Genomic DNA, 27,715 nt, shown 5'->3' with positions numbered 1-27,715 from the left:
TCTAAAGCGCCTTATGCAGCACACTGTGTTTAATTGTTGTGGTGTTTTTCTCCAGAGCCTGTCCTCTGGGAGCGAGCCCAGGCCCTCTGAGTTTAGTGCTACCTGATGCAACCGCTGCTCTGGATTGCACATAATGTCGTGTCCTCCTCAGTTAGCAATTTGGCCGTGGTTAGTGATGTAGTCACCTAGCATCAGCCTGTTCTGGCAATGGTATGTAGAAATTAAAGGGAAATGAGATCCCCTTTCCAAAAACAATTACAGCTGAAAGAAAAAAATGTGGTTTTGCCAAGATTTAAAGATTCATCAGTAATCAAGGGTTATTTTCACAGCCAGTGAACTGCCTGTTTAAATCTCTGTTCATAATAATTAAATCTGTCCAATAACACGGGTTCTTTTTATCTTTGTTCTCCATTTTAATATTATTATTAATATTATTATTATTATTATTAATATTTACTTTAATTATTTATTTGTTTGTGTGTTTGTTTTTAATCCTTCAGTTTTCATTTCCTGATGTACATGCCACTCCACTTCCACTGATGACAGATGGAGTCTATCCTTAAAATTAAAACATTCCTGACCCATGTGAAATGACAAAACACCGAGACGGTGAGTGAGAAGAGAGATCTAGAGAGAGGGGAAGGGTTAAGAGAGGAAAGAGAATCCACATAAAACTCGGTAGGAGCGCAAAGAAAAGCTGACATGTTCACCCCCCCTCCCCTCCTCATTTTAGTTCTCTCTCTCTCTCTCTCTCTTTCTCTCTCTCTGCCTTTTATTCAGGCAAATGGAATCTGAAGATTTGACCCTGTCAATCAGGCCTAGTGACAAGTTTAATCACGGAGTGCCCTCCACAAAATCATGGCTAAATAGGAATGCAAATAATAGAGCACCAGGGCCTCTTATAAATGCTAATCAAGAGGACTAATCAAGTGACAGGTCCACAGATCCGGCTCTCTCGATGAGTCACTCAAACTTTTCTCTCGATTCTTTCTCGCTTTCATTCTTTCCGCTCCAATTCAGGTCATATCTCTCATGTTTACAGGAGATCTACAGAAGTGTTCTTCAGTGCCATGGGTTTCATTCTCTGAAGTCTTCCTGAACTTCAGTCCTTTTAAACGTATGTAACATATCAATTTTTTGTCAGGAAAAGTGCTGTCTATTTCTATTTATTTTTTCAACTTTGCCCCCTTGTGCAAAAGAGGAAAGAAAGGCATTTTTACAGTCCTGTAATGGCTATCTGATAGAGTTCCACTTTCTCCTCTCAGAGATGGAATAGCAGCCTATTTCACAACCATGTAAATGAAGCCATGCCAATCCACCACTCTCTGATCTGCCATGAAAGCACAGAGCTCTGTAAAGACTTTGAAATGTTGATTTAGGCCTGGTTTGAGGATGGCGAGTTTCTCCCCACTGCACCTTTAAAAATACAATTGATCTAAGTTTTATGTGTGCTTCAAAGTTGTGAAGGTTGCCTCTCTCTGTCTCTCTGTCTCTCTCTCTTTCTCTCTTTCTCCACCAATTGTCTGAGATGTCAAAGCTAAACGTGAAGTTCCGCACTGCCACGCCTGCATCAAAAGTCAGCCTTGATGGTTTGAAGTCCATAATAAAAGGAGGAGTGGGGCAAGTGCTTGGATTCTCACTTATGAGTAAAGAACACATGTTTTTTTTTTTTTTAGTTTCTTAGTATATAATAATTCTATGCACATTGACATTAATCAGTTTCAGTCATAGCTCTGTTTTAATACTGTGCATCCTTAATTTAGACACTACATTTGTACATATTTTAAGATTATGTCCAGGCAAGCAATTATACTATACCAAGCATTGTTAACTGAAAGATTTTAATTACAATACTTATTATATAATAAGTATTGGCCCACTACATGATTTCTGTACATTTATTGTGCGTCTTGTTAATATTCGTGTGGTGCCATCTCCAGGGTCCCTGGTTTGATCCTGAGCTCAGGTTACTCTTTTGTTTCTCCCCGTATCCGCATGGGCTTTCTCCAGGTTCTCCAGATGATTCCTCCCAAAAACATGCCATGGTGCCCTGCGATGTGTTCCCATCTGACACCCAGTGTTCCACCGTGACCCTGACCAGGATAAAATGGTTACCGAAGATGAATGAATCAATGAAAGCTTTCTTTAGTGCATATAGTTTCATCAATCAATCAATCATTTCTGTTGGTGCTCTTAATGTATTATTAACATTATTTTCTGTGATAATCCAAAGTGACGTCTTCTGGTTTAGATTATCAGTCAACGTTACAGAGAATACTAGAATGTAAACATGGTCTTGCATCTTGAAAACCCTTGGTGACAAAGTCTATTCCTCCCCTCAAGATGATAATTCCCATGAGGCTGTCGGAACGCTTGCACTGCTCCTCATCTTGAGAAATCCACATAACTTAGTCTGGCAATGCCAAAGGGAAAAACAAAGACTTCCTGTGAGAACGAGTATGGGGAAGCTGTCATGTGCTATGTGTAAATCCTACACCAATCTCCATATAGGAAAACCGAACCTTAGATGTACAGTACGTCATTCAGCTAGCTGTTAACTTCATGTTCTAGTGTACCTTGCCAGTTCACTAAAAGTATATGAGCTGTCATAAATTTGAGGCCTTGTGGATGCCAGTGAAAGACTGTGTAACATTTAATGATTTTACCATATGGCATTGTGTAGATGGTTCCATCTAGTGTACTGCAAAAAAAAAAAAAAAAGGTTTAGGATCATAGCAATTGGAAAACATGACATTTGATGAGTACTAGCCAAATCTTTTTAGGCCTTCACAGTTCTTTATAGTGAGGCTGTAGTTCTTGACTGATAGTTAATAAGAGGCCTTCTGCTTCCCCTGAAGTGAAGGATCGTGTAGTGGACCACCCACATAGCCGTGCATCTCTCCAGGCATCAACAAAGCATGACTGGTACCCAGCCTGCTAATGATGTCCTGAGCGAGGGCACTTTGTGGGGTCTGTTTGATCAGGTAGTGCCCATGTACAACAGCGTAGTGATCTCCACAGATATCGCCCCTAACCACAAAGCGAACTCTGAGCTTCTGAGCAGTCTGGCATCAGATCAATCATCTTTTCTTCATTTGCCAGTCAGTCAGGCTCTGGGAGCGAGGTCATCGGGTCTGAGGTTTTCATTTTTTGCTTAAGGGAGAGAATCTTTTTTCTCTGATCAAGGAATACGTAAAGTGACTTGGGATAGAAAAGTATGGTCTAACTAGGGAACATTTATGCAGATTTACTTTAAATTAGATATCTTTGCATTGAAGGTGAGAGTAATGAAAATAATAGGTACAAGTGTTTGTGTTAAGATTTATATGGAGTTAGCACTCAGTTCACTTTAGGCTGGTTCAGACCTTATGTAAGAAACACTTCTAAATGAGGAAGTAAAAAAATCTGTCGAAGTTTTATGGCACATTTAATTGGACTGTATTATTCAAAAATAACCAAATTAATTTAAAAATAACCAAATTGATTCAAAAATAACCAAATTTGCTAGTTACATTTACATACACTTTGTGATATTTAAAACTTCTAATAAAAATATCATTATATAACATGCACAAATGGCATACAAAAATCAAAGTAACTGAACTTGTCACTTTCATCCAGTTCTGTTACTTTCCATGCAGGCTTCCATTCATGTAAGACTGAACTGAAGCTTCGTACACGCATCGAATGTTACCCATCTAGATCAGTGAAGCAGCACATGAAGACACTCAGATAAATGAACACTACTATGAAGGAAGTTCAGGATGACTGTGCTGTATTTATCTGCTGTATTTATAGCAGCTCTGATAACATTCAGGTGGGGTGGGGGAATTGACAGACTGGCTAATGATGTGTTCCTGAGTGGCAACAGTTGCAGACGAAGGGGACCTCTTCAAGCAGGAGGGCACCAGTGGCTGACACCAGAGATAATAGCAGCGCATTGGGCCCATTGTGTGTGGCCCCCCACTCATGGCATTTGGAACAGAGCGCCTCTGATCCCCCTGGACAAATGATCTGTGCTCTGCCAGGGAATGTCAAACTTTCAATCAGCTCACCTGAAGGACGCTGGCTGGGCCTGCTCTCTTAACCCACGAATTCATTAATAATTAGCTTAATTGTGTGAAGAAGCAGAGGGTGACCAAATCCCAGACATCATCTGAATACCTGAATAGCAGAGACTCTATCTATCTATCTATCTATCTATCTATCTATCTATCTATCTATCTATCTATGTCTGTCTGTTCGTCTGTCAGTCTGTTTCTCTATCTATCTCTGCCTGTGCTGTACTTAATAGAAAGTTTGAAATACTCCGTATATTTTCAAGCATTCTGGAACTGCACAACTGTTTTCCAAGAAACTGTAAGAATCTATCTATCCATCCACCCATCCATCCTTCTATCTATCTATCTATCTATCTATCTATCTGTATGTCTGTCTGTCTGCCCATTAGTCTGTTTATCTATCTGTCTGTGCCTGTGCTTAATGAAAATGGAAATATTCAGAAAATATTTAAACATTCTGGAACAACACAACTGTTTCTCAATAAACTTTTAGAATCCACCCATCCATCTGTCATCTGTCCTTACATTAATCCATCCATTCTTCCATCCATCCACCCACCCATCCATTCATTTCCCCTTACATTCATGGCAGTAAACTTAGGTTATTGCCATTTGACTCTCCATTACACCCGTTTGTTCTAGCTTGTCTCCAGTCTCACCGGATTCTTCAGATATACAGTTGGCTGGCATGATGTATCTGTGCCACTTACTTATTTTCATTTTGCCAGAGGGCTCCTGCCAGCATCGGGGGCCTCCATTTGCAGTGTGACAGCTCTGTCTCCAGGGTTCTGCCTTCCCATGCAAAACCAGTGCTTCAAACCAAATAAAGCCCCAGCCACTTAAGAGACAGAAGAGCGATCAACTCCCATTCTCCTCTTCACAACACATCAGGCCCAGTGATGCAAGAGTACATGTGCTAATCCACTGTAGTCACTCTCCCTCTCTTGGAAGGCAGTATGGCAAGGCTGGCACGCAATTCAGTGCAATCTCTCAAAGTCAATGATGTGGGCAGTGGTAACTTTTCCCACTACCACTGTGAGGTCAGATCCCAAAACTGCCAAAGAGCTACTTTTGGCAAGACCTCAAGCGAGGCCCTTAACTTTTACACGCTCAGCTATATGCTTAGATTGTATTCTGTGTTTGCTGACTTGATGAAGGTAAACGTAAGGGGATGATGTCTCTGTAAACCTGTCGGCCCAATGAAGAAGAACATTCTCTCATGCACCAAGTTTCCGGCATTGAAAACCCACTGGAATTCCAATTTTCCTCTCTACTTCTCCCAGTGCTTTAAAAAAAATTAAAGATGTTACCTTCCTCTTTCCTTCCATACCCAATTCCCCCACTTTCCCTTGATCCTTTCCCCAAATCCGTCTGACAACAGGACGCTCTTGTACATTAAATAAGAACTGTCACCCTGGGCAACATACAGGAATGAAGCACTTATTCTGCCTCACATTTCCTGGCACTCGGAATTACTTCCTTCATACCTGATAACCAAATTACAATATGGCAGGTCTCCCCGGAGCCACTGGATTGTTAGTGCCAGCTTTGCAGCGTACTTTCAGCCGCTGTGGCATTTCATGTACAGGTGCCAATCAAAAGCAGGCAGAAGGGAGCAATGCAAATGAAGGGTGGGTAACGTACAGCTGTGTGTGCATGCACGTGTATTTGTGAGTCTGTGTGTATGGGTGCATAATCCCCTGTCTCCATTGATGACAGACAGCTGCAGTTCTAATGCAACTCCCCAGCCTTGCTCCAGCTTGAACCCACATACTAAATGTGGCAGTAAGCAGAAAGGCAGGTGAAGGGAATTAGAAGTGAAGCCGAACTTCACGCTTTTCGTGCTTTATGCACTATTGTGTGCAGGTGTCAGCTGTCCTGGCAGCAGCGAAATTTGTATTTGTTGATGGAATCTAAAGGTGAGTAAAATCTAGGTGGGTGAGAGAGATCCTGTTGTTCTGAAATAGCAAGAGAGAGATTTTGTGTGTGTGAGCTTTGAAAGACTAAAAGTACTTTTTAGGCATTTTGATGCTTATACGCAGTCGGTAGTAATTGGGTCTATCATTATGATAGCAATAACCTGCCACAGCAGAAATAAAGCGTCATGTGATTTTCACATTGTAGTGCTCACATTGAATGCAGGTACCTGGGTTCTCTCAGGTGGCATGTCATAAGATTTCAGCTTTGGAAAAATTGGCTGAATGTGGGAAAACATCAGTCTTACAAACACTGTCTGGACTAGAACTGCACTACGCTGAACTTCTTTTTGAATGTTCCTGTAAAAATATTCTGTAGATTTTACAGTATATTCTTACGATATACAGTATATATAAGTAAGTTGACAGAAAGCTACTGTAAAAATTACAAGCTTTTGAATAAAATTACAAGCAACGGTAATAATGTACTTATTGCACAATGCTGTAATTTCACAGTTCAAGAAAACTACAATACAGTTATTTTACAGTAATATCAATTTAGTTATTAGTTGTTGAAATCAATCACATTTCATACAGAATTGTACTGGCAACTCGCATTGACAGTAATTTACAATAACAGTAATAATAATAATGGTCTTTGCTACAACAATAAAAACGATAACATTCTGAAAAGAAAAAAGTTATGTTTTTTTTTTAATGAGCTCAGCCTTCATGCAAACAAGGCAAAAAAAATGAAATATCAATCCCACAATTATTTTGAAAAAAAAAAAAAAGCTGATTTCCAGTCATTTGCTATAAAACAGTAAACCTTCACAGAATGAATCACAATATTACTGTAATTTTTTTTTTGCTGTGCTGCATTTTTCCAAGCCAGACTGAATATTCCCACTGAAAATAAAATGTATGGTCCTGAGAGGTTTCAGTTCATCTTTCTCCAGCTGAAGGCCCGACACTCGCTCAGTCTTTCTCAGCCATACTCACTAATTCACATGTTCATGCTAAAGCATTGGCATTGCCTTCACCACACTCTAGCAAGATTAAACGGCTGAGTAAAATTCGCCATTCAGGCTGAATGAAGAAAAATGAAGCCATGCGTTACCTGTGAGAGGGTTAATAGCACAGCAAAACATCAGTAACACACTCTTCAGGCAGCGTGACTTTACTCCTTTAATTGTTTTTTTTCTCTTCTCTCTCTCTCTTTCTCCCCTTCCTCTCCTGTCTCCAGGCGACACTTTTGTTGCATTCCGTGAGGTTGATAAATCAATCCATCAAAAAATTCTTCGCGGTGAAACTCAATCAAGAAAGGTCATGTCGGCGGGAAAAGAACAGATTAAATTAGCATTGAATTAGACATGGAAAGTGAGCTCTGTCAAAACCATCACGGTGCTCAGCACAATTAGAATATGTTAATTATGCATTTCATTAAGGGCCCGGGCGCTCTTTGAATGTGAGATGAAATGTCACTGGTGTAGGCAGCCGAAAAATGGAAGATTGCCAGGCACAACTTTCTTTGTGCGACGCGTGACACCTTCATTAACATCAGGGATTGCTGGTCTGATTAGACTTTTTGTATTAGTGGAAGCCTTTAGGCCTTCAAATGCTTTTCTTTCCTGCGTCATGATCTGCCAGCTGAAAGCCTCCATGGCTTCAATGTATTCATATTCATTATGATCAAGTATTCCTTCAGATGGACTCTAGTCAATATTGTAGAACTGACATGTTTATGCAGTCTGTGAAAGCCTCAAACTGTGAAAGCGGATTTTGGACAATTGTTCTCTAGCTCTTACTGATATTCTCAAAGTGAAATTGATCTACTCTGGATATCACACAGCATTAAATCATGTGAACCAATAGTAAAAAGTGATGTTACTACTGATGTTACCTACTGACATTGCTGGCAGTGTGGTGGGCTAGGAAAATCCATCAAATGTCTCTTTCTTGAAAAACAGCCAAACAAGCTGTATTTTTAACAATACAAAAACAAAAACAAACAACATTGTCATTGTTGTTGGTCTCTCTTGTCCAATGGCTCTATCTTGCAGGTTCAAGACACTCACTGCAACACAAAGAGACTATAAATAAATTTCATTCATAACCACACAGAGGTGTAACCACTCATTCAGTACCCGCTTGCCCTCTGCAACTCTTTTCACAGCCAGGGCTTGACCATGCCCTCAGTGCCAAACACTTCAACTTTAAGAAAGCATAAATATGTTTTACAGAAAAGACATGATAATGGTTTTAGTTTAGGTTATGTTTAAGTCAGCCTGCAAAGATCATGTTGGGTAATGAGAACGTTTAACAACCACAGAAGTAAATGCAGTCAGTTTGCCCAAAAACTGGTCTAAAACCTTGTTAGCTAAATGTACTTTTCTCATGATATGATCGAGTTTTTTGGATAGTTACGTGCCATAGTGAAATGGACATAAGTCTATTTAGTTCAGTTTGTAATCAGATTCTGGCAAATTGTCTGTAATGCTCCTGCACCATCACATGATCATCAAAATAGAGAAGAGCATTTACACACTGTACAGATAACAGCAACGTTTTGAAATGTTTCAATGACCTAATAAAAAGACAGTACTAACAAGAAATTTAGCCAACAGGAAAGAAGTGAGTGAATAAATCATCAATTATTTCCTACTGATATTAGCTTGAACAGAGTTTAGTTGAAGAGCTGACGATAAGGCTTGTGTTTAAATGCTGTAACAAATCCAAGCGGGTTGAGATGCAGTGCAGACAGTCTTTCTTAAACACTAACAAATAAAACTATGGCAGTGAAAGGAACAAAACTATCAAAAAAGCAAAGGACTAGACTAGTGGGAGGGGGATTGTCCATGGTGGGTGGGACAAATGCTGGCAGTGACTTACCTCAGGTGATGACATTAATGTGGATAATGCTGATAATCAAAGTAAGAACACATTTCCCGTTGTACATTTATAATTCTTTAAAATGTTGTTTTTCCATAAGTACAGTAGGTTATGACTGTAGAGGCAGGGAGTTTTTCAGTGGAGTTGAAATGAATACATTTTTAAATTTGATTTTCTCCATTTTCACTGTTTACAATGCCATAATTTCATTTGTTGTTGAAATGCATCCAAAAGAGAAAGATTTCAGCTCAGCAAAATGTGTAGTTCTCAAAACTATATATAGTAGAAAATGTTCAAATTTGAAAAGTTTTCCCAGGTCGCCACGAAGAATTCGAGCCCATCATCAGGATTGCCTTTGTTCCTTGTAAGGACATAGGTGACTGGAGACAAAGTGTTAAAGCATCGGGCCTTAGCCACAAAGACAGAGAGGCCGCCATTTTTTTTTTAGTATATAACCGTGCCAAAGCTCACAGAGAGAATCATAACGGAGAGAGCGATAATGAAAAAAGAGAGAGAGCTGAACACAAATGGTCTGCTGCTCTCGATGACTTACACTCCAGCTCAGTCAAACTTTTAAAAACTTCATTAAATCGAAATGAAAGTGCTTTGCAGCACACTTCAATTTAATAGAGGATGCTTTAGAGCTGCAGCAGGCTGCCAATTACAGCTCTCGCTGACTTTTTCAGCACTGTGATGACTCGCAGCTCAAACCGACTGAGTTGACTCAGTTTGTAAGCTCCTTTTTCAACACAATTGTGGTGACACTTGTAACACTGAGTGATTGCTCTCTCAGCGGTTTGTGTCCTGCATGTGTAGGAAACTCTGTGAAGAGGAGCAAAAGGGGGTTTAAAGAGACAGTGAGGGTGAAATGTCTAACTCATTTGCTGTCGCTTATATCTTATAGGCAAAGTGAAATAAAAAGTGCATTTTTTTCTTTCACAATGCTATACTGAAACTGGCTCAGTGTTTTTCCTCAGTGACAGCTGATGGTGAGGGAAGTGGAGATGAAAGATGGCATGATATTATTGGTTAATATTGTTTTTCCCCACCTGTGCATGCATAAAGGAAGTCGTCCTAACCGGTACTTACCTTTCGTAACCTTTTTATGTTAAAATAAAAAAGTATATTATTATTATGAATCATTGTATTGTCTGTACATCTTTTGTACACTTTTCTGGCTGCAGCTCTCAGTGTTGAAGGTTGCAATCTGATTGGCTCTCTGCACTTCCGTGTGCCGTTTTCCGTGCGCCAGAAAAGATAGTTTGTGGTAAAATATTTACAGTTGATATAAAAAGTCTACACTTCCCTGTTACAATTGCAGTTATTTGTGATCTAAAAAAAATTAAATCAAAATAAATCATGTCAGGTTATTGTAAGTTTTTCTTTTTTTCCCTACAATGTTTGTTTGCTTTTCACTTGAATTTTGTTGGTTGCTATATTAAATTAAATTAAATTAAATATTCAATATTAAATATTAAATTAAATTATATTAATGGTTTAATTTTTACATCACAAAAACCTGCAACTGTAACAGGGGTGTTCAGACCTTTTATATCCACTCCATATATTTAACCACAAACTATATTTATTATAATTTGATATTGTGCCCCTCCCCTTCCACCTTGGAGTGATCAATCACAAAAACCTGCACTTGTAACAGGGGTGTGTAGATTTTTTAATATCCATGGCATTGCCACCTCACAGCTTCAGGGTCCTCAGTTTGATCCTGAGCTTATGTTACTGTCTTGTGCATGTTGTCCACGTGGGGTTCCTCCAGGTTCTCCAGGTTCCTCCCACCTCCCTAAAACATGTCATGTCTGTGTTTATTTTGTGTTTGTAGTTACATTTGATGAATCATCTATTTTCAACCATCAGCTGATTTTCTTGGGTAAATTTTTTAAACGTAGTGGCCAAGAGCATTTTTTGGCAAATGTGCAATCCTTATTTTCACCTTTTAACCTTTAATATACTGCACATATCATAGTGACAAAAATTTCTTTTCTGATCTAAATCTGTAAAGTCTTTTTTTTCCAATGCTTTTGTATACAAGGGTTTAGATGAAGGAGGATTATCTGAAAGCTAAGATGCTCAGAGATGAGTTTTTTTTTTATTATTATTATTTTCCTCTGGCAGTAATACTCTTACCCCCACCATCCAATGATATCTTCCTTTATTTGTGTATCAGGAAGATTCATGTTTTGTAATGGTCTCTAAAAATGAACCCATTACATGAGCACAACAGATAACAATAGTCTCCAAAGTCAGTGTATGAAATATGCCCAGTTTGATGGCAATGAATATCTGGGAAATACACTGCTGTGAAATAATCTACTTAGTCTGCAGGAAGCAGCCAATCAAAAGAGAAAAATGAAGACCTGTGTTTGCATTCGAAATGTATTCTGTGGCCTTAGGATGAACTTGCTGACCATGTGACACGTGATTTACACACAAAAGGCTGCATATTCTTTACAGTGACATATGTCTGCTTCGGTCCGGTCTGACCGGGGCCTGACATATAATCTTTCTCTTTAAATGCTGATATAAAGATGGATAATAAAATGTTATAGTGATTTCCCTGCCATTTTCTCTCTCTCTCTCTCTCTCTCTCTCTCTTTTTTTTTAATTTAATGACTCCATGGCATGCATAATTCTTTTTTAGGTACAGTGTATGCTCCATGCTTTTATTTTACCTTCAAACTGACTTTATTTAAATCTTACATTAAAATTTGCAAGCTTACATTAAATATATACTTTTTACAATTATCATGATTTCTATTATTATTATTATTATTATTATTATTATTATTATTATTATTATTATCAGAACACATAAATTCTCTATGTCTGCAAATTTCTCTGTCAAATGAGTGTCAAGCAATTGGCAAGCAATTTATCGGAAGGTTCATGTTTATTCAATTCAGGTGCTTTCATATTAATATAGTTAATCTAATATCTAACATGTCCTCCTTAATTACAGCCTTTCTTCTCCCTAACCTTCATCTACAGCAATCTGTGCACTGAGCATGAGACAAAGAGGGAGCGTTTTCATTCGCTCACTCACACGGAAATGAAATATACTGGTATATATTGCAATTTAGCTTATTGTAGGCAATAAAATATACAATTCTAGAATAATTGCACATAACAAATGTTGCTATTATATGTGTACAACTGTACATCTACAATATGTGTATCAATATAATGCTAATTCATTTACACTGCAAATGTTAAAAAAAAAAAATGCTTGACAGATCCATACAGTTGGTATTGCACCTAGTGGTAAAAAATGGAACTACATCATGCACTAATAGAGGTCCACTGGGGTGGGAATCTTACTGCCCCATACTTGCTCTGCGAACATTTTCAGTGAAGGAGGAACAGCAGAAAGAGCAGTTAATGACAGGGTTGTCAAAATATTTATGTACAATTGGTTTAAAAATACTCATTTATAAATTATCTATAGTAAATAATTGGAATTCAATCTAATTCATTTCTTCAAACAAAGGTAAAGTATAAGAGCAGACAGTGTGTCTACGAAGTACAGAACTAATTCTGTTGTAAGATATATTGCGATGATTAGGAGAGGGAAAGGGGATTATGGAGAGGAAAATCTCCATACATGAGAAATGCGTGTGCACAATGGTGACCTTGTTTCCCACGCAATGGCTTAGAAAAAGAAGAAACATTTGACTCCCTTTTCCAATGCCTGGATTTTTTGTGCTAGTTTCAGGTCTTTTGTGTGGTTTTTAAGATGTAGTTGGGCTGGAAGTTTTGCTGAAACTTAGCAACCCTGGATAATGATGATTAATTCTTGTGTGCTCCTCAATGGCGATAGAACACGAACCTGCTGTAGGGAACCCAGTTTAACAAAGGTACATTTAAAACTGTTCCAAATGAGCTGCTAGACTGTATCCTGGATGACTGTATGTTGTCAACACTCAACCGCCTATTACAGTATCACTCTAAAAATTCACTAGATAGTAGCTTATAGCATAAGTCAAGTGTGATAGCATCTCGACTTAAATTTGTTTGAGGCGATGTCATTATTAATGTCTTCCTGGCTTATGAAAATCTGTGGTCAGGAGCTGCTGCTGCAAATCATTGTGGTTAGATTGCATAAATGCACAAAAATGGATCCTACTATTGTTTCATTTTTATATGTAAATTACACATAATGGTATGTTGAGACTGTTAGCATTTAACTTTAACTTTTAAGATTTATTTGCATGTAACAGTGAAAGCAATCAAGCTATTTTATCTTGATTTTTTCCCCCCTCAATGTGCACTTGCTTTAAAAATAAGAACGGGTTTATAAGTCAGCGATTCTGTGATTTTGTGATTGTAAAAGTGGTGGGAAACTCCACGTTGCTTCAATTAAATATTTTAGCCAAAAATGCGATGTAGACAACTTTCCCCTCACCCCAAATGTTGTCGTTGAGCTCACAGTCATTTGCTTGTTTAGTTGTGCGCAGGAACTGAAAGTGTAATGTTGCTAACAAAGAAGAGGACCTTATAGCATCCAGTTTAGCATCATGCAAACTGCAAGCCTCAATTACACACTGAACTTAAACAACATCAAGTTGTCTCAAACAGACCTGATTATAGTTTCTGACACATTGTTATTTATAAAATTGACAAAAACACATTACATATGCAAAAAGTAGTTGCCATTTTGAACCTAGAATTACTTTCTTTCCTTCAGAAAATGATAACTGCGATTTGTAACAATTTGTATTTGTATATATATTTTATAAATTTATATATTTCCTGCTAGCACATATATCTCTTGACACTGAATTTAGAGGTTATTACATACTACGCTCTACGCTCACTGGTACAGGTAAATCTACTATATAGGTGACTTTGTGGGTGTAAATAACTGACTATGAAAATGACTATAGTCCATCTTTTACTCTCGACAATATCTCAGCCCCAATAAAATTAGTCTCTTATCATTTATCAACAATACGATCACTACCTCAGAATTATTATATGTTATTATATAATAATATACAATAATTTTTATGTATTTTATGTAGTTTTTTGTCCTGCCAACTAAGTAGCTCAATGCTCCAAACAACAATTCGAAGTGTACGAAGTGAGAAGGCAAAATAGTGCATGATAACTCAACCTTATAAATACATTTATCATATTCTGAACAGTGTATTAGGTTTTGTTTGTGACACGAGGAAACATTACAGCTCAGATTCTACTTTGGATGGATTTATTTTTGCAATCAGAAGCAACAGCTTGCCTACACCATCATATACTTTCTGTTTATCTGCACAATCATATGAAGCTGCTACAATGTCATAATTCTTATTATTTATTGTCTGATGGCTTCAAAACATTAGCATGATTCGAGTTGATTTTAAAATCCTACAAAGTCCATTGCAAAATCAAATTATGCACATAGGCATGCTCGCTTCACAGAGGGCCTGAGTTAGCAACATTCGTGGCAGATCGCATTTGCAAATTCTGTCAATCTGTCATTAAACATGTTATGAAATAAGGACAAATCCAGCGTCTCGCTTCTGTCTCTGACGCTGATGTGCTGTAATGGGACAAATAGGCATCAAATTTTCCTCGGTTGAATACACTCGAAACTTCCTGTCTGCCTCACAGTGGTTCTTTTCTGAGCTAGATGACAATGTGCTTTCATAAGTTAACATGGCTTAAACAGTCCTCACAGCTACTGTATGTTGTTTACGTTCAGGAATTAGGCTTTAAAGACAAGGGTGTAGAGAATATCAAAACGTTTAAAGATAGGCTTCTTAGTCAGCTAAAATACATTTTAACTTGCACTTGTTTGGTGTATTATATGTTGATTAAACCACATTACATGTTGATTATTTTCCTGTAACCTGCATGACCCATCGTGTTTTATTCCTTACTTATCTACCGCAATCCATTTTTTAAAAGTTCATTTCCTCTCTTAATCTGCAAAATCTTGCACAAGAAGCACAACTGCCATCGCATAACTATCAATCTAAAACCCACCCAAATCCCTTAATAAAATGTTTCAAATTCAGGAAGTCTCATAATGGCAGTGCTGAGCTTCAGGTTCTTCCTCACAGCTCTTCATCATACTATTTTAAACTGTCAGGGTCATAATTTTCAGGGCTGTTGCTATTTTCCTCTTGCAGCTTCCTCTTTTTATGTCTCCATTGTGGTGAGCTTGACATGTAATGGTGATCTTTAAATATTCATCACGTTTCATTTCTATGGTCGTCACTGGGCAGACCCAAAAAGACACGCTTGATATCGTCTACCTGTGAGAAAGTGTTTGAAAGTCTTAGGCAGGGCATCACTCAATTCAAGTAATCTTTCAAACATGAGACTCAGAAAGTATGTTGCACAGTCAGCAACAGAGTGCAATGCCAAGGAGCAGAGACAGCAACATGAACCAGACAGGAAATATGTGTGTAGACTTAAAGCTCTTAGCGTATCCTTAACACTTAGGCATCCTATTTGCTATGGGAATTCTTATGAGAATTCATACTAACGATAGATCTCGAGAGAATCTGTCGTTCGGCGGCATTCCCAAGTAATAATTTTAGATACACAGACTCAACAACATTAATGCAGTCCCTGACTCAGTCTTCAAAATAGCAACCATTATGCAGTGTGATGTCACACAAGAATAACATTGTGAAACAAACCATTATTACAGGAAATACAGTAAAGCAAGCTAATGTATTCATCACCAGTTCATGTAAAAAAAAAAACTTTCAGCCAAGCCTAACTGAAGATACAGGATCTGAAAGAATAAGAACTAATTTTATGCTTAAACAACTCTGCAGGTTGCATTTCTTAGTCTTAAAATCAATGCTTGCTTGCAGTTCATTGTGGGAAAAGCTGAGTTAGTGAGTCCGTCAGAAACAGGAATTACACCATGTGAACAATAGTCTACAGATTAAAATATTTTGAACTTTTACTCAGAATGGCTGACAGTCTAGTTAGAACACTTCCTGTGTTTAAAAATGGAATAATGTGTTAATGTTCTATCTGTTATATTCTGTTCATTTACTGTAATACAGACTCTAAATGATTTAGGATTTTACCAGGTACTAAAGACACACTTATAACGTCATGATATATATATATATATATATATATATATATATATATATATATATATATATATATATATAAACTGTTGTTGTTTCTCCTTTTAACATTCATGGCCATATATTTTCATGGGGCAGGATGAGATTAATAGCAACATAACCTCAAATAAAATTAACTTGACAGGTTTTCACACTTGACTTAATCTATAGGCTACTATATAGTTAACTTTTTTGAGTAACTCCATAATAGGCAGGTGAGATTCTACAACATTCAGCATACAGTCTAGCAGCACTGTGGTGCATACACATTTCTGATGTACGGACATTATCCACTCCATAATCCCCCTTTCCCTCTCCCAGTCTTTGCAAAAAAATCTTAAAATAGAAATGGTTCTGTGCATAATAAACACACTGTCTGCACTTGCACTTTGCCTTTGTTTGTAGAAATTGATTAGATTTAATTCAGATTACTTGCTATAAAGCAAGATAACAACAAAAAGCCACATTTTTTAAACTAACCCAATTTTGTTTGTTGTGGCAGCCCTGTCATTACCTGTCCTGTCCTTTGCTCCTCCCCTGAGCATAGGGCGGGGTGATTCCTGCCCCAGCTGGCCTCTGTTAGCTTGTTGTAGTTCCTATGGAGCAGTGAGTTGCCCCACAATTGTGCAACATCTAGAAAGGCGAATAAATCAAAGAAAAATCAGATTATATCTGTCAAATAGCAAAACTTTTTTTAATCTTTGGACACTCAAAAGTGGTAATAATTATTCCAATTTAATTCAAAATGTATGGAGTTGTAAATGTGGACTTTATGAAGATTTAAAATTAGTTGAATGGCTTATATATATGGTGGGGTTCTGCCTCACCTGCCCCTATGGACGAGCCACCACTGTTCACTGACTTCAACAAGGAATGTATTTTTCACCTTTATATACTGGTTAAAGCCTTGTGACTCAATGTACATGAGAATGTCTCTTGACAAAAATGTGCTTGTCTCAAAACTTATTTTACTTCTGAGTATGTTCAGGTAATTCTGAACTGAAACCAACAAGGCCAGTAGAAGTGCCTCCGTGGCTCTGTGTGTAGGAGATGAGTGCAGGTTCTTTAAAAAGAAAAGCAGGATTGAAATGATGAAGTATTATTTTAGCCACTGTTTTATTAGAAAAATGAGAAGAGAGCACCACAGAAATTTGATAAAGATTTTTACATATTCTATCATTTCTAGAAAGCCTATAAATTCTTTCATTTTTCTACAAACAGGCCTTTACTTTTTTCTATGGACATTATTTATTTTTTTATTTATTTTTTTGATGTGCAATATTTTCAGAACATTTTCTAAATGTTTTATGAATGTTGCAATTCATTTGTTTCCAAGAATAATCAATCTTTCCATTTTTTTCTGGCTGTACTGAGTATGTTATATAATGGTTCCTTTTTCAGCCGTTCCTTTTTTATTTGTAACAACGTTAACATTAATGCTTCAGTATTATTAATTTTTGGCTAATCGGGTCCTAATAACTTTAACATGTCTAATCCAAGTCATGTGATTTTTCTCTTGCAGTCACCATATTGGGGACTGAATGTCTGGCTTCACTGCACAACATGAATGTAACTATAGCTGAAAGATGGCTGAAAATACTCACTTTACTTTGGAAGAGAACTTCAGGAATAATAATTTAAAAAAAAAACTAATTCGGAATGAGCAAATGGAAAAGGACCCACCTACTGATATTGCATAATGATAATATCCATAAATATTATTTTAAAAAAGTGGTGTGTGGGTGGTGTCAGGGGTTATTGTTAAGAACATTTTATTACAGTCTTTTATTGTGAGGAAGCTGATCCCACACACAGGACATTAATGTGGACATAATACACTTTCGAGCATGGTATCAATGTTACACACTCTATACACTGTTGGTTGATTCAGTAACCTTTACACTGCCAGAAACTACATCTCTCTAATGCTACATTTAATCTGTTGCCACTGGCAGTTCAAAAGGTTCTAGTCGGGAATTGCTGCACCCTGCAGACTGGTGCTGGTACTGCATCAACCAATGGATCCTGTAATCATTTCAACTCACAGTGAGACTTTTACAGTGTGCTTTCCTTTTCATCGGAGGTGCCGAAACATTATTACATCAGTTTGTAGGAGTTTTAATACTCCATCTGGAAAGCAGCAGAGGCATGCTGACTCTACAGCTGAACAACAGTGTGTGTGTGTGTGTGTGTGTGTGTGTGTGTGAGAGAGAGAGAGAGAGAGAGTGGAAGTGTACTCAGGCTGGATAGAGCAGAGCTCACACTTGATTGCCAGCAGTTCATCAGTGCGTCTCGCAGATGTGTCAGTGTGCCTAGCCCAGGGCACTGCACTGCCTCCGATTGAAGCTGACATCGCCCAAAATATGAAAGCAACAAATCATACTCCTTAGTCGGGCCCTAATCTCCCGGCCGGGCCCCTGTGCTGTCGTCAGCACAATCATGACTGCCACAATGAGCTCTGCCGCCAGCCTGCAGCTCTCCAGATGCTTCTAGCTAGCAGAGCGCAGAGCCAGAACGCGGCCTGTTGCCACACACAGCAGTGCGTCAAAACACTCCCCATACAATACTTACTATTTAGCACAAATTCTAGAATAATTCACTCGTTTTGATTGATTTCTAAAACATTAGTAGGTTTTTAAATGAGATCTCTCTACCCTTATGAAAAAAAAAATCAATTATATGGTTTCTTATATTTGATAATGTCATGTGATCATGTGCAAAAACAGGTTAAGGCCTGAAACTGCACATGTAGATATTAAGTCTATTGAGTCACTTTACATGTCCAGTGTACTTCTATTGTCACTTTACACCTTCCTTTAGCACAGTGCAATACTCAGTTTTATTTATAACAACATTTTTTGCCACTTATTTAGTATATGTGTGTCTTGTATCTTATCTTGTAATATTTGTTTATGCTTTTTCACACAATGGATGTTTTTTTTTTTTTTCACATCATTCCCAGCCCATCTGGCATCAACATCCCTGCCATGGTCAAAGTCATTGAGATCAATGATGTGAACATTACCTGAAGCTCTTGACCTGTATCTGCATGATTTTATGCATTGTGCTGCTGTCACATGATTGGCTGATTGGATAGTTGCATGAAAGGGGATGAGGTTCCTAATAAAGTGGTGAGTGTATATTAAGGCTATTTTCAAGTTGAACGTGATGTATTAGAATGAACATTGCGTTAAAATCTATTTTTGACCCTCCTGTTAGGGCGTGTGCTCAACCCCGTACAGTAAGTGTGATGCTCGATCCTTCTGGCATATGCTGGCTCTGATGGGGTGCACAGGCAGGATGGCAGGAAGGCAGGAAGGCAGGAAGGCGTCGGGGTGCACCAGAGGGATGTTGGTCTTATGTGGGGCTGTAATAGCTTTGGCTGTCAGGCTCCGGTCGCCTCCAGGTTATCTGCCACTCACTGTGACATGAATCAGCAGCGACTCCAACAGATTTCAGCCGTTCCCCTTCGTCCTGTAAACACAGCCAGAGTTCGCTGACCTAAAGCTCAAACATGGCCCGTCTGCCAAGGTTGCAGCTGCGATCCCTGCATTTCCCACCTCCAACCGTTTCCTAAAGAAACAGCGCCGTTCTCTATGTCTGAAGTGCCTTCAACAGGCCAACTGTATTTTTTTTTTTTGATGATTTTGAGTTCAAGAAACTGAAAACGATTTATAACAGGAAGAGCTGTAATCTTAACCATGATGTGGGAGAAAATCGTCAGCACCTAGTGAGACTGTGATGCACACTTAGATGGAAAAAAAAGATTCACAATAATTGACAGCCAAGGTTAAACAATATGACCAATTTTGCATCTGTCTTGGGGAATATGTAAAAACCACCGAAATGTCCTAATAAAATCATTTGGTTCCTACATCCATCTCTGGGTTCTTCCTATTATTTTGCTGCTCATTTGACATGTGACACTTAACTGCTCCATGACATTTTCCCCAATAAATTCGAGTGTATTTTCAGTCCAGTTAGTGCAGTTAAAATGTTTTATTTCTGCGTGGTTTTAAATCAGTGTCTAGATGCACACAGCCCTTTTCCAGCACGGTGACTTAATTAGGTGGAGGACTGACACTTTTCAAGTGGCAGCCTGACAAGCTGATACACACGGGCCTGGAGAAAAAAAAAAGAAGTGGAGCCCATTTGCTGGATTAAGCATTCGAAAATAATCTGTCTGTGTTGATCTATTTGCAAGAAAATGAGACAAATGCATGGGTACATACTCTCAAATTGTTTACATATGCAAAGATTAGGTTCTTGAAATGCAACATTAATAAAATTGTTATATTTCTTAGGCACGATGGTGCTGTTAGTATCATAATCAGCACTTTTATTTATTTGTTTAGTCCTTTTTTTCCCCCTCTGCTTTGTGCACAAACATACAAGGCACAATTAATTGTTGGGTTGTTTTAGCTCATGATTGTGCATCCGATTCAAGCACGCCTTTAATGTGGCAATAAATCTCAAATGACTTTGAATTATTGGCCTGAATTAATATTAGAAACAGCTAATTTCCTAGCCCTGAGTACATTGATGAAAGGATATTCTTTCTATGGCTTAATGTGAATCGCTGACATTGAGCTGCTACCTCCAAAAGCCATTTCAAATGCCCTCATGCCACAAATGCCCATCCACTAGCATGGTCATTTAAAATTTCCCCATTAAGCGCAAAAGGCTAAATGACTCGGCTGTGACTTACTGCAGTCACGGCACACTTCCATTTGACGAGCCACTTCAGAGACTCTCGGTTTTAATTAAGGAACACAAATGGCCAGAATATCGCATTTATTTTGTCATATTATTCAACCATATCTTAAATCATCCTCTGGCTTCCATTTGAAAAGAAGTTGCTAAGCTGAAGGATAATGCCTTGACAGAGGGGAATTGTGGATCCATCGGCGAAGCAAGGCACTAAATAATTTATGGCTTTAATCTGTGCACTGAGGTGTGGGATCTATGCCTGCAATTATAAATGCAAGGTGGAATTATTGCTGAACACTAGAACTGCATTAGGAGTCGTCTGATGAACGGCGTGATTGCCTCCTCATTTTCAGCAATGGAGGGCGAGTTGGTGTCAGAATGCTCAAATCACCAAAGCACAGATGCTTCCTCCCATTTGCCATCAAATGTCAGTTGCCAGTTATAAAACAGATATGATAGGGAGTAGTAATTGAGGACTTGACTGCTAGGGGAAAAAAAGAAATAAAAAAGCATAAAGTGTTTATGTACTTAGACGGTAATTATTCTTTAATAGCTCTGAAACGAGAGAGGCTGAGGGAGATATTTTTAATTGTTATGATATAGGCACGGTTCATAGCATATGCAGTAATGAAATGAAGGTTCATTAGCATATCTAAGATATTAGTGGTTAAAAAAAAAAACATTCGGTGGAAGAGAAATAACTACCGTGTTCTTCTAATCTGCTATTGCTAAAATTTCAAGTGTGTATTTAACCTTGTACCAGCAAATTTTAATACAGCAAAACTTTTTTTTTGGTTAATAGCTGTAACAGGCTACAGATGTAAAGACCTGTAGCTTTTTTTATGCATTCATGGATTGTCATTATGCCACATAGCAGGCCAACAAACCAGTCAAATGTGCTAAAACAAGAGCCAAAACAACACAAAAAAAAATGCAATTGTCCAACTTATTTTCCTCATGTCTTCGTCTATTTCCCCTGAAAACAACTCATAATATTGTTGCCATATTTAAAATAAATGCAGGAAGGCAGGTAGAAAAATGTTAATGATTTATTTTTACTGGTATAAAAGGTGCAGTATGTTCTGTCTCACTATCCTCCTTTTGATGAGACACATTTTTCTGCAGTGCTATATATACATTGATGTGAGACATCTTTATGTCAAAGTTGTCTAAATCTGTTAACTCACATACCGAATCTGAGCCTAAACTGGTGATTAAACATTTATTAAAGTGCTTGTCTGTTCTATCATTGCAACACATATATTTTACAGAATAATGTACTGTACATTTATTTTTCTTTCTTTTTTCTTTTTTTCATTTATTATTATTTTTTATTTGCATTTTTATTTATTTATTTTTTTGGAAATGTGTGTTTGGCTACCTGTTTGAACATTTGTCCATTCAGGTGCATCATCAGAGCTTACAGTTAATGCATCAATCAATTTGCTGTTAAAAGTATTACAATTAAAACTTGCCATATCATACAAATAAATAGTCATAGCCAGAGCTACCGCATGCAAACATCTGCAGTTATGTTTCAAGCAATAATACAGTTCATTACTGGTGATGCAATTGAGCAGAGTGCAAAGACTTATGTCAATGGATTCATTTCAGAATCTTCTGTAATGCATTTACTTACACTTCCTTCTAATCCAGCCAGTGTGTCCATTTTTCTTTAACATGATGAAATGTTTCATTTTAAATTTATGAGCATACTACTTAATGCTACATGTAACATGAAAAAAATAATTTCACCCGTTATTTTTTATATATATAAAAGCAGAGCAATTACAGTTATTAACAACAAAACTACATATAATAAAAACCAACCAGGCTACTCTTTGTCCATCTCAACAAATTGTGAATGATTCTCTGGAGATTTGCTGTGGGTTTTACTCAAGTGAAGTTTGACTGCATGGTTGCTGGCAAATGTCCGACTACAAAGCTTGCATTTGAATTTAGAGTCAATGTCTTCCTCTGTCACCAGTGCTTCTGTCACTCTAACACTGAAAGTTTTCGCCAGTTCAGGCTCTGCTACCTTTGTCTGGTGCTCAACTGGCAGTTTGCTCATGTCTTTGATCTGAAAACCAAGATGGGATTCAAGATGGGAAATGAAAGCAGACGGCATTCTAAACTGGGATGCGCAGTCGTTGCAGTAGAAGACCGGGTGGCCTGTGTCCATGTTCTTTAAAAATTTGGTCCCACCTGTTTTCCTAAGTTGGTATTTAACATTGGCTAGCCAGTGGCTGATGGTAGTCATAGAGAGTCCAGTAAACTTGGAGATGTGCATCCGTTCCTGAGGACCAAGATCAGAGAGAAGATACTTGCCCTCGGAGGTCTGAAAGAGACTGGAAGCAAACTGGGCTTGAAGAATGAGCAAGTGCTGAGGGTTCCAGTTTGATTGCCTGCCTTTACGTTTGTGGACAGAATACACCTCACTGGATACATCTTCAAACCGCCTCACGTCTGACTCCAGTTTCATTGCAGGCACTCTAGATGGTATTGAGGGCTTTGGCGTTGTGGCTTTGGGAAGAACCTTTACCATGTCAGCAATGTCAGACAGTGCATGTTTCTGAGGCATAGGCGTGGAGGACTGCGACGAGACAGAGGAACTCAGTTTATGTTTGTTTTTTGTTAAGTCTATTGGCTGGTCATTATTTGTGAACATGAAGTTGCTGTTGGCCCTGATGACAGCAGAGGATGTGAGGATTGAGCCTGGTTTCTCAAGGCCTCGGCTTAGTTCTGAGAATATAGGTTGGATGCGTTGAGACAAAACCCCCTCTTGCCTTGGCTTATTTGCCTTCCCCAAATGATTGTTCAGGACAGACTGTAGTGCACTTAAAGGGTTTATAGTAGGGACTTCCTGAGAGTCGCTGACAAGGTCTGAGGAACTGCTGTGCCCATTGCTGGCAGGAGGGCTTGGTGAATGGTTGGCTGTGTCAGAGAAAGCTGGGCTCAACTTCCCTTTGATCGTGTCATTCCCTTCACTTACCCAGTCTGCATCCAGCTTTGAAGAGGAAGAGGAATCATCCTGACAATCACTGTCATCATTCTCTGCCAGATCAAACTTGCTGTTCTGGCTCTCTTTGTCATCGGATGCACCACCCCTCTCCTTTTTGATGTCCGGACTGTGATGTCCCTGGAAACTCTCGTGTCCTCGAAGTCCCTGATAAAACTTTCCTTTGGGGGCAATGAGCCTCAATCTGTGGCTGTGACTCTGTTTAACCTGTATGGGGGGAGAGGCAGAAAGAGGGGCGCTCTTAATTACGCCTGATAGCTGGTAAGCTGCATGTATGCTGGGGTAAGCACTCCAGCTGGGTGTCCCCGTCTGAGCCTTATTAATTGCTGTGGCCACTGTGTTGGCTAAAGATTTCAGTATATCACCCCCTCCACTAGCTCCTTGTTCCAGGTCCTCCTCTCGTAGGTATGGATATTTAAAACTAGCATCAGTACACTTTTGATCTGCCCCATCTTGCTGGTCATCTTTATTTCTCTCTTCTTCTTGGTCAGATCTCTTTTCCTTTGGGGAAGATTTCTGAGAATCCCCAGAGGCAGGACTTTTTGGGGAGGCCTTTTGTCCCTCAGAATCATTAACAGTGGGTTCCACTAGTGTCTGCATCTTCTCTATTGCTAATGGATCAAGAGTTAACTGTTTACCCTTCTTGGATGCTGAATTTGTCACTTTGATGAAATGGCCAGTGACCATCATATGAGTGGTCAGCTGTTGAAGAGTATCATGTGAACTTCCACATTCCATGCACTTTAGAATCTGAGATTTGCATGTTTCAAACTGCCATGTGTAGCTAGCACCATTCTGATAGCCATATCTGTTGTTTGGAGCATTTGTAAGACCAGATGACCTTTGGGCTTCACTGTAGCCTATAGTACCAGTGGTGGAGTCAGGGGAACAAGGCCTTGTAGCTTCAAAGGCACGCTTCTTTGCTGGTGGAACTAATTTAGGAGTGATTACTGGAATAGGTTCTTTCAAAGGCACTTTCTGGTAATGTTTAGTTTTTATCATGTGAACACTTAGGTCTTGGAGAGAGTCAAAAGAATGGCCACAAAACATGCATTTCAGCACTTTCTGGGCATCCTCCTTGCCTTCCATGTCTTGTAGGTTCCTCTTCCGACTTTTGGAAGATGAAGTGGAGGCAATTCCTTGTCTGCTGTGGTTATCATCTTGGTAGTGACCGCTCTTGTTCATATGCACTGTCAATTCTACCAAGGTGTCATATGCTGCACTGCAGTCTTTGCAACGGAAGCGACTGGCCCCTGTGAAGACTGTACCACATGCTTTGCTGCTTTGCCTGTACAGGTGCACTGAGCTGAACAGGTTGGGTTTTGAGACAGGTTTTGGGGACAGTGTTTGCTGTAAGGTTTTGGACAGTGCATCCTGATGCCAGTCAAACTCACGCTTAGTGCTTGCATTGGAGCTGTCGCAGTTTGGCTTGCTGCTGGTGTTACCAACCTTAAGGTCTAGTCCAATATTTGTCCAGTAGGAGTCTGAGAGGAAGTTGACATAAGTTGCCCTCATTTTCTCAAGGCTGCTGTACATCTCGTCTTTCGGTTTTGAACCATGATTCTCATTGTCCCTCAGGCTCTCTGGTGGTGAAGAGGCCTTGAAGTCAGATAGTCTGTCGCTGCCATCACTCAGACGGGACTCTAGTTCGACCTCCTGGTTGGACAAGACACTGACAGGGGAATTCTGGAAGCTGTAGCTGCTCTTGTTGTCGGTTTCCTTGTCCTCAGGAATCTTAGTGCTGGGCTTTTCAGACCCCTCTTCTTCATTCTGCATGTCATTTCCCCCATCGTCTTCTGCCACTGGTTCGGGGGCACCAACATCATCATCTGGCTCATACACTGAAAAAGCAAAAAAAAATATATACATATAAACATTTTTACATATAATCATATATACATATAAACATTTGTCAGTATACAGCTTTGAGTTCTGGCTGTAGCATGAGAGATATTGTGATGTATCTGTTATTCAGAAAGATCTAAACAGTGCTGTAAAAGCCTGTCCTGTGTACATCATGGTATAGGTCAAGAAATGATCTGGCACCAGTGTGATAAAAAGCAATTAATTTTTTCGATTTAGATAAATATTATTCCAAATGTACTATATAATCTATTCCCAACTGATTAAAGTTAAGGTGCATAACAATCTTATAGTGCACTGTTTTCCATATGAAATCTCTTCCAAAATTCAATTAGAGGTGAACAGAATTGATAGAGTTGAAGGATCTAAAATGCTAATAATAAAAGCAAATAAGGTCTTTTAAGGACTGTAAAATGTACAAGAAGGTAAGACTACCAAAAAAAAAAAAAAAGAAAAAAAAAAAAAAAGAAAAATTTTGCAACTGGAAAAAAAAGATTCATTCGATTCTCTCTTTTTTTAGACATAGATTTCGGATTTCTGTACTATACTGTGTATATGTATATATTCCAACAACTACACATTTAGTTGCCCGTTCAAAAAATTCAAAAGTGGTTATAGGCATAAGAGCTTTTAGTGAAATATATATAGGACCAGACACTTGCATTTCCTCTGGTTAATATTCCATTTTGAGTTACACTCAACACGGAGAACTGTCGATTGTAAGCTTTAAAAGTACTACTCTGTGCAGCCCCCTCTAGGCCTTCAGCATTTGGACTCTGAAAATAAGACTTTTTTTATCAATATTTTAGAGGTGCCTCAAGAGGAAGCCTGGAGGTGAACTGCTGCCAGCTAATGGATGAAGATGGAAACGGGATTCAGACTCTGAAAACAAACATGGAGAATGCATGGAGAATGGAGGCCTTGCACACAGGCAAACGGACTCCCAGTGTGTGGTGACCTCGATCCAACACCATCAAGATTTTACATCCAGCAGACCAAGATGAGTGAATGCTTCATGGAATACTCTTACCATCTCCTGGTGCTCGAGAAGGAAATCATGTTTTATGTATTGAAATGGGTGTAAACAGTATATATAGATTTCACATAACTTTAGAGACTATGACTGGTTGATGTTTCTTCCTTTTTGTGATGTTAGATTTATATATGTATAAAATCTCTCTGTGATTTGGCACATGTAATAATAGCATTATTAGCAAATTGCATAGCTATAACCGGATACACAATGCCAGGTATTAACAAACAATTCAGGTAATTGTAGTTTCATGGAGGCTTTCAGGTCTTAAAAACAGACTGGAATATTTCTGCGTGTTCGTGACATTTTTAATAGCGCTGTAATGATGGGAACAAAACTGTTTACAAATATTCTCTCTGTAGGCACAGGATTGCTCTGATGAACTTTTAACTGTATGAGGAAAACATTATGTTTTCGTGAGCTACACTGTAAGAACAAGCAGGGGAACATACAGTGTACAACTGCTACATGTAGTTTAACCTATAACAGAGGCTGAGGGCGAATTCTCTTTACTAAAGTAATAAAGCATTAATAAATTATGCTTTTTGACACCATGGATATACCAACGCAGCTATTAATTGTCTGAACTCTAAGTAAATGTAAAGCACTTGCATTCTAATGTTACCTTGAACTTTCCAATTAATTGCAACAGTTTTACCTAAAACCAAACATGTTAACGATTAATTTCAACTTAGATTAGATCTTATAATCATGATTTGATACTAAATATAAAACAGCCACTCTTTCTAACACTGAACCACTGTTTTTAAGCTGCATGTGTCGCTGTATTTTAATACCACCAAAAGCACAAATTAACCTCAAGCCTCCCCAGATGTCTTGAAAAAAAAAATCCCTTAGTCTTTCCTCCCTAAGCCATTTGTAAGAGTAAGCTTCTTTTTGCCAGCCTCTGATCTCTGCCAAGCAGCAGGGATCCAGAATACAAGATCAAATGCAAGGGCACAGGCCCTCAAGACATTAAGAGTTAGGCCAGTCTGCCGTGCTAAACTGCTACGGCGACATCAGGACACAATACCACAGCCGGGGTAATTACAATGATATCCCATGCTGTTACCATCAATCATTGATGTTTTAGTCAATAAAACAAGTAAAGC

The 27,715-nt window shown here is 38.5% G+C and overlaps 1 protein-coding gene across 1 annotated transcript in view; it reads right to left on the bottom strand.

Annotated features, from left to right (window-relative positions):
- Positions 1–21,721: 21,721 nt before the first annotated feature.
- The window catches only part of LOC113530861 (teashirt homolog 2), a 47,876-nt gene continuing 41,882 nt past the window's right edge, over positions 21,722–27,715 (bottom strand). The window contains exon 2 of the mRNA XM_034312065.2: positions 21,722–25,548. Within this exon, the coding sequence (XP_034167956.2) occupies positions 22,523–25,548 (3,026 nt within the window). The 3' untranslated portion in view covers positions 21,722–22,522. The remainder of the gene's footprint in view (positions 25,549–27,715) is intronic.

Source organism: Pangasianodon hypophthalmus, chromosome 16, assembly GCF_027358585.1.
Source record: "Pangasianodon hypophthalmus isolate fPanHyp1 chromosome 16, fPanHyp1.pri, whole genome shotgun sequence".
NCBI lineage: Eukaryota > Metazoa > Chordata > Actinopteri > Siluriformes > Pangasiidae > Pangasianodon > Pangasianodon hypophthalmus.
The sequence above is the reverse complement of the archived record's forward strand: the minus strand, read 5'-3'. Positions and strand labels throughout refer to the sequence as shown.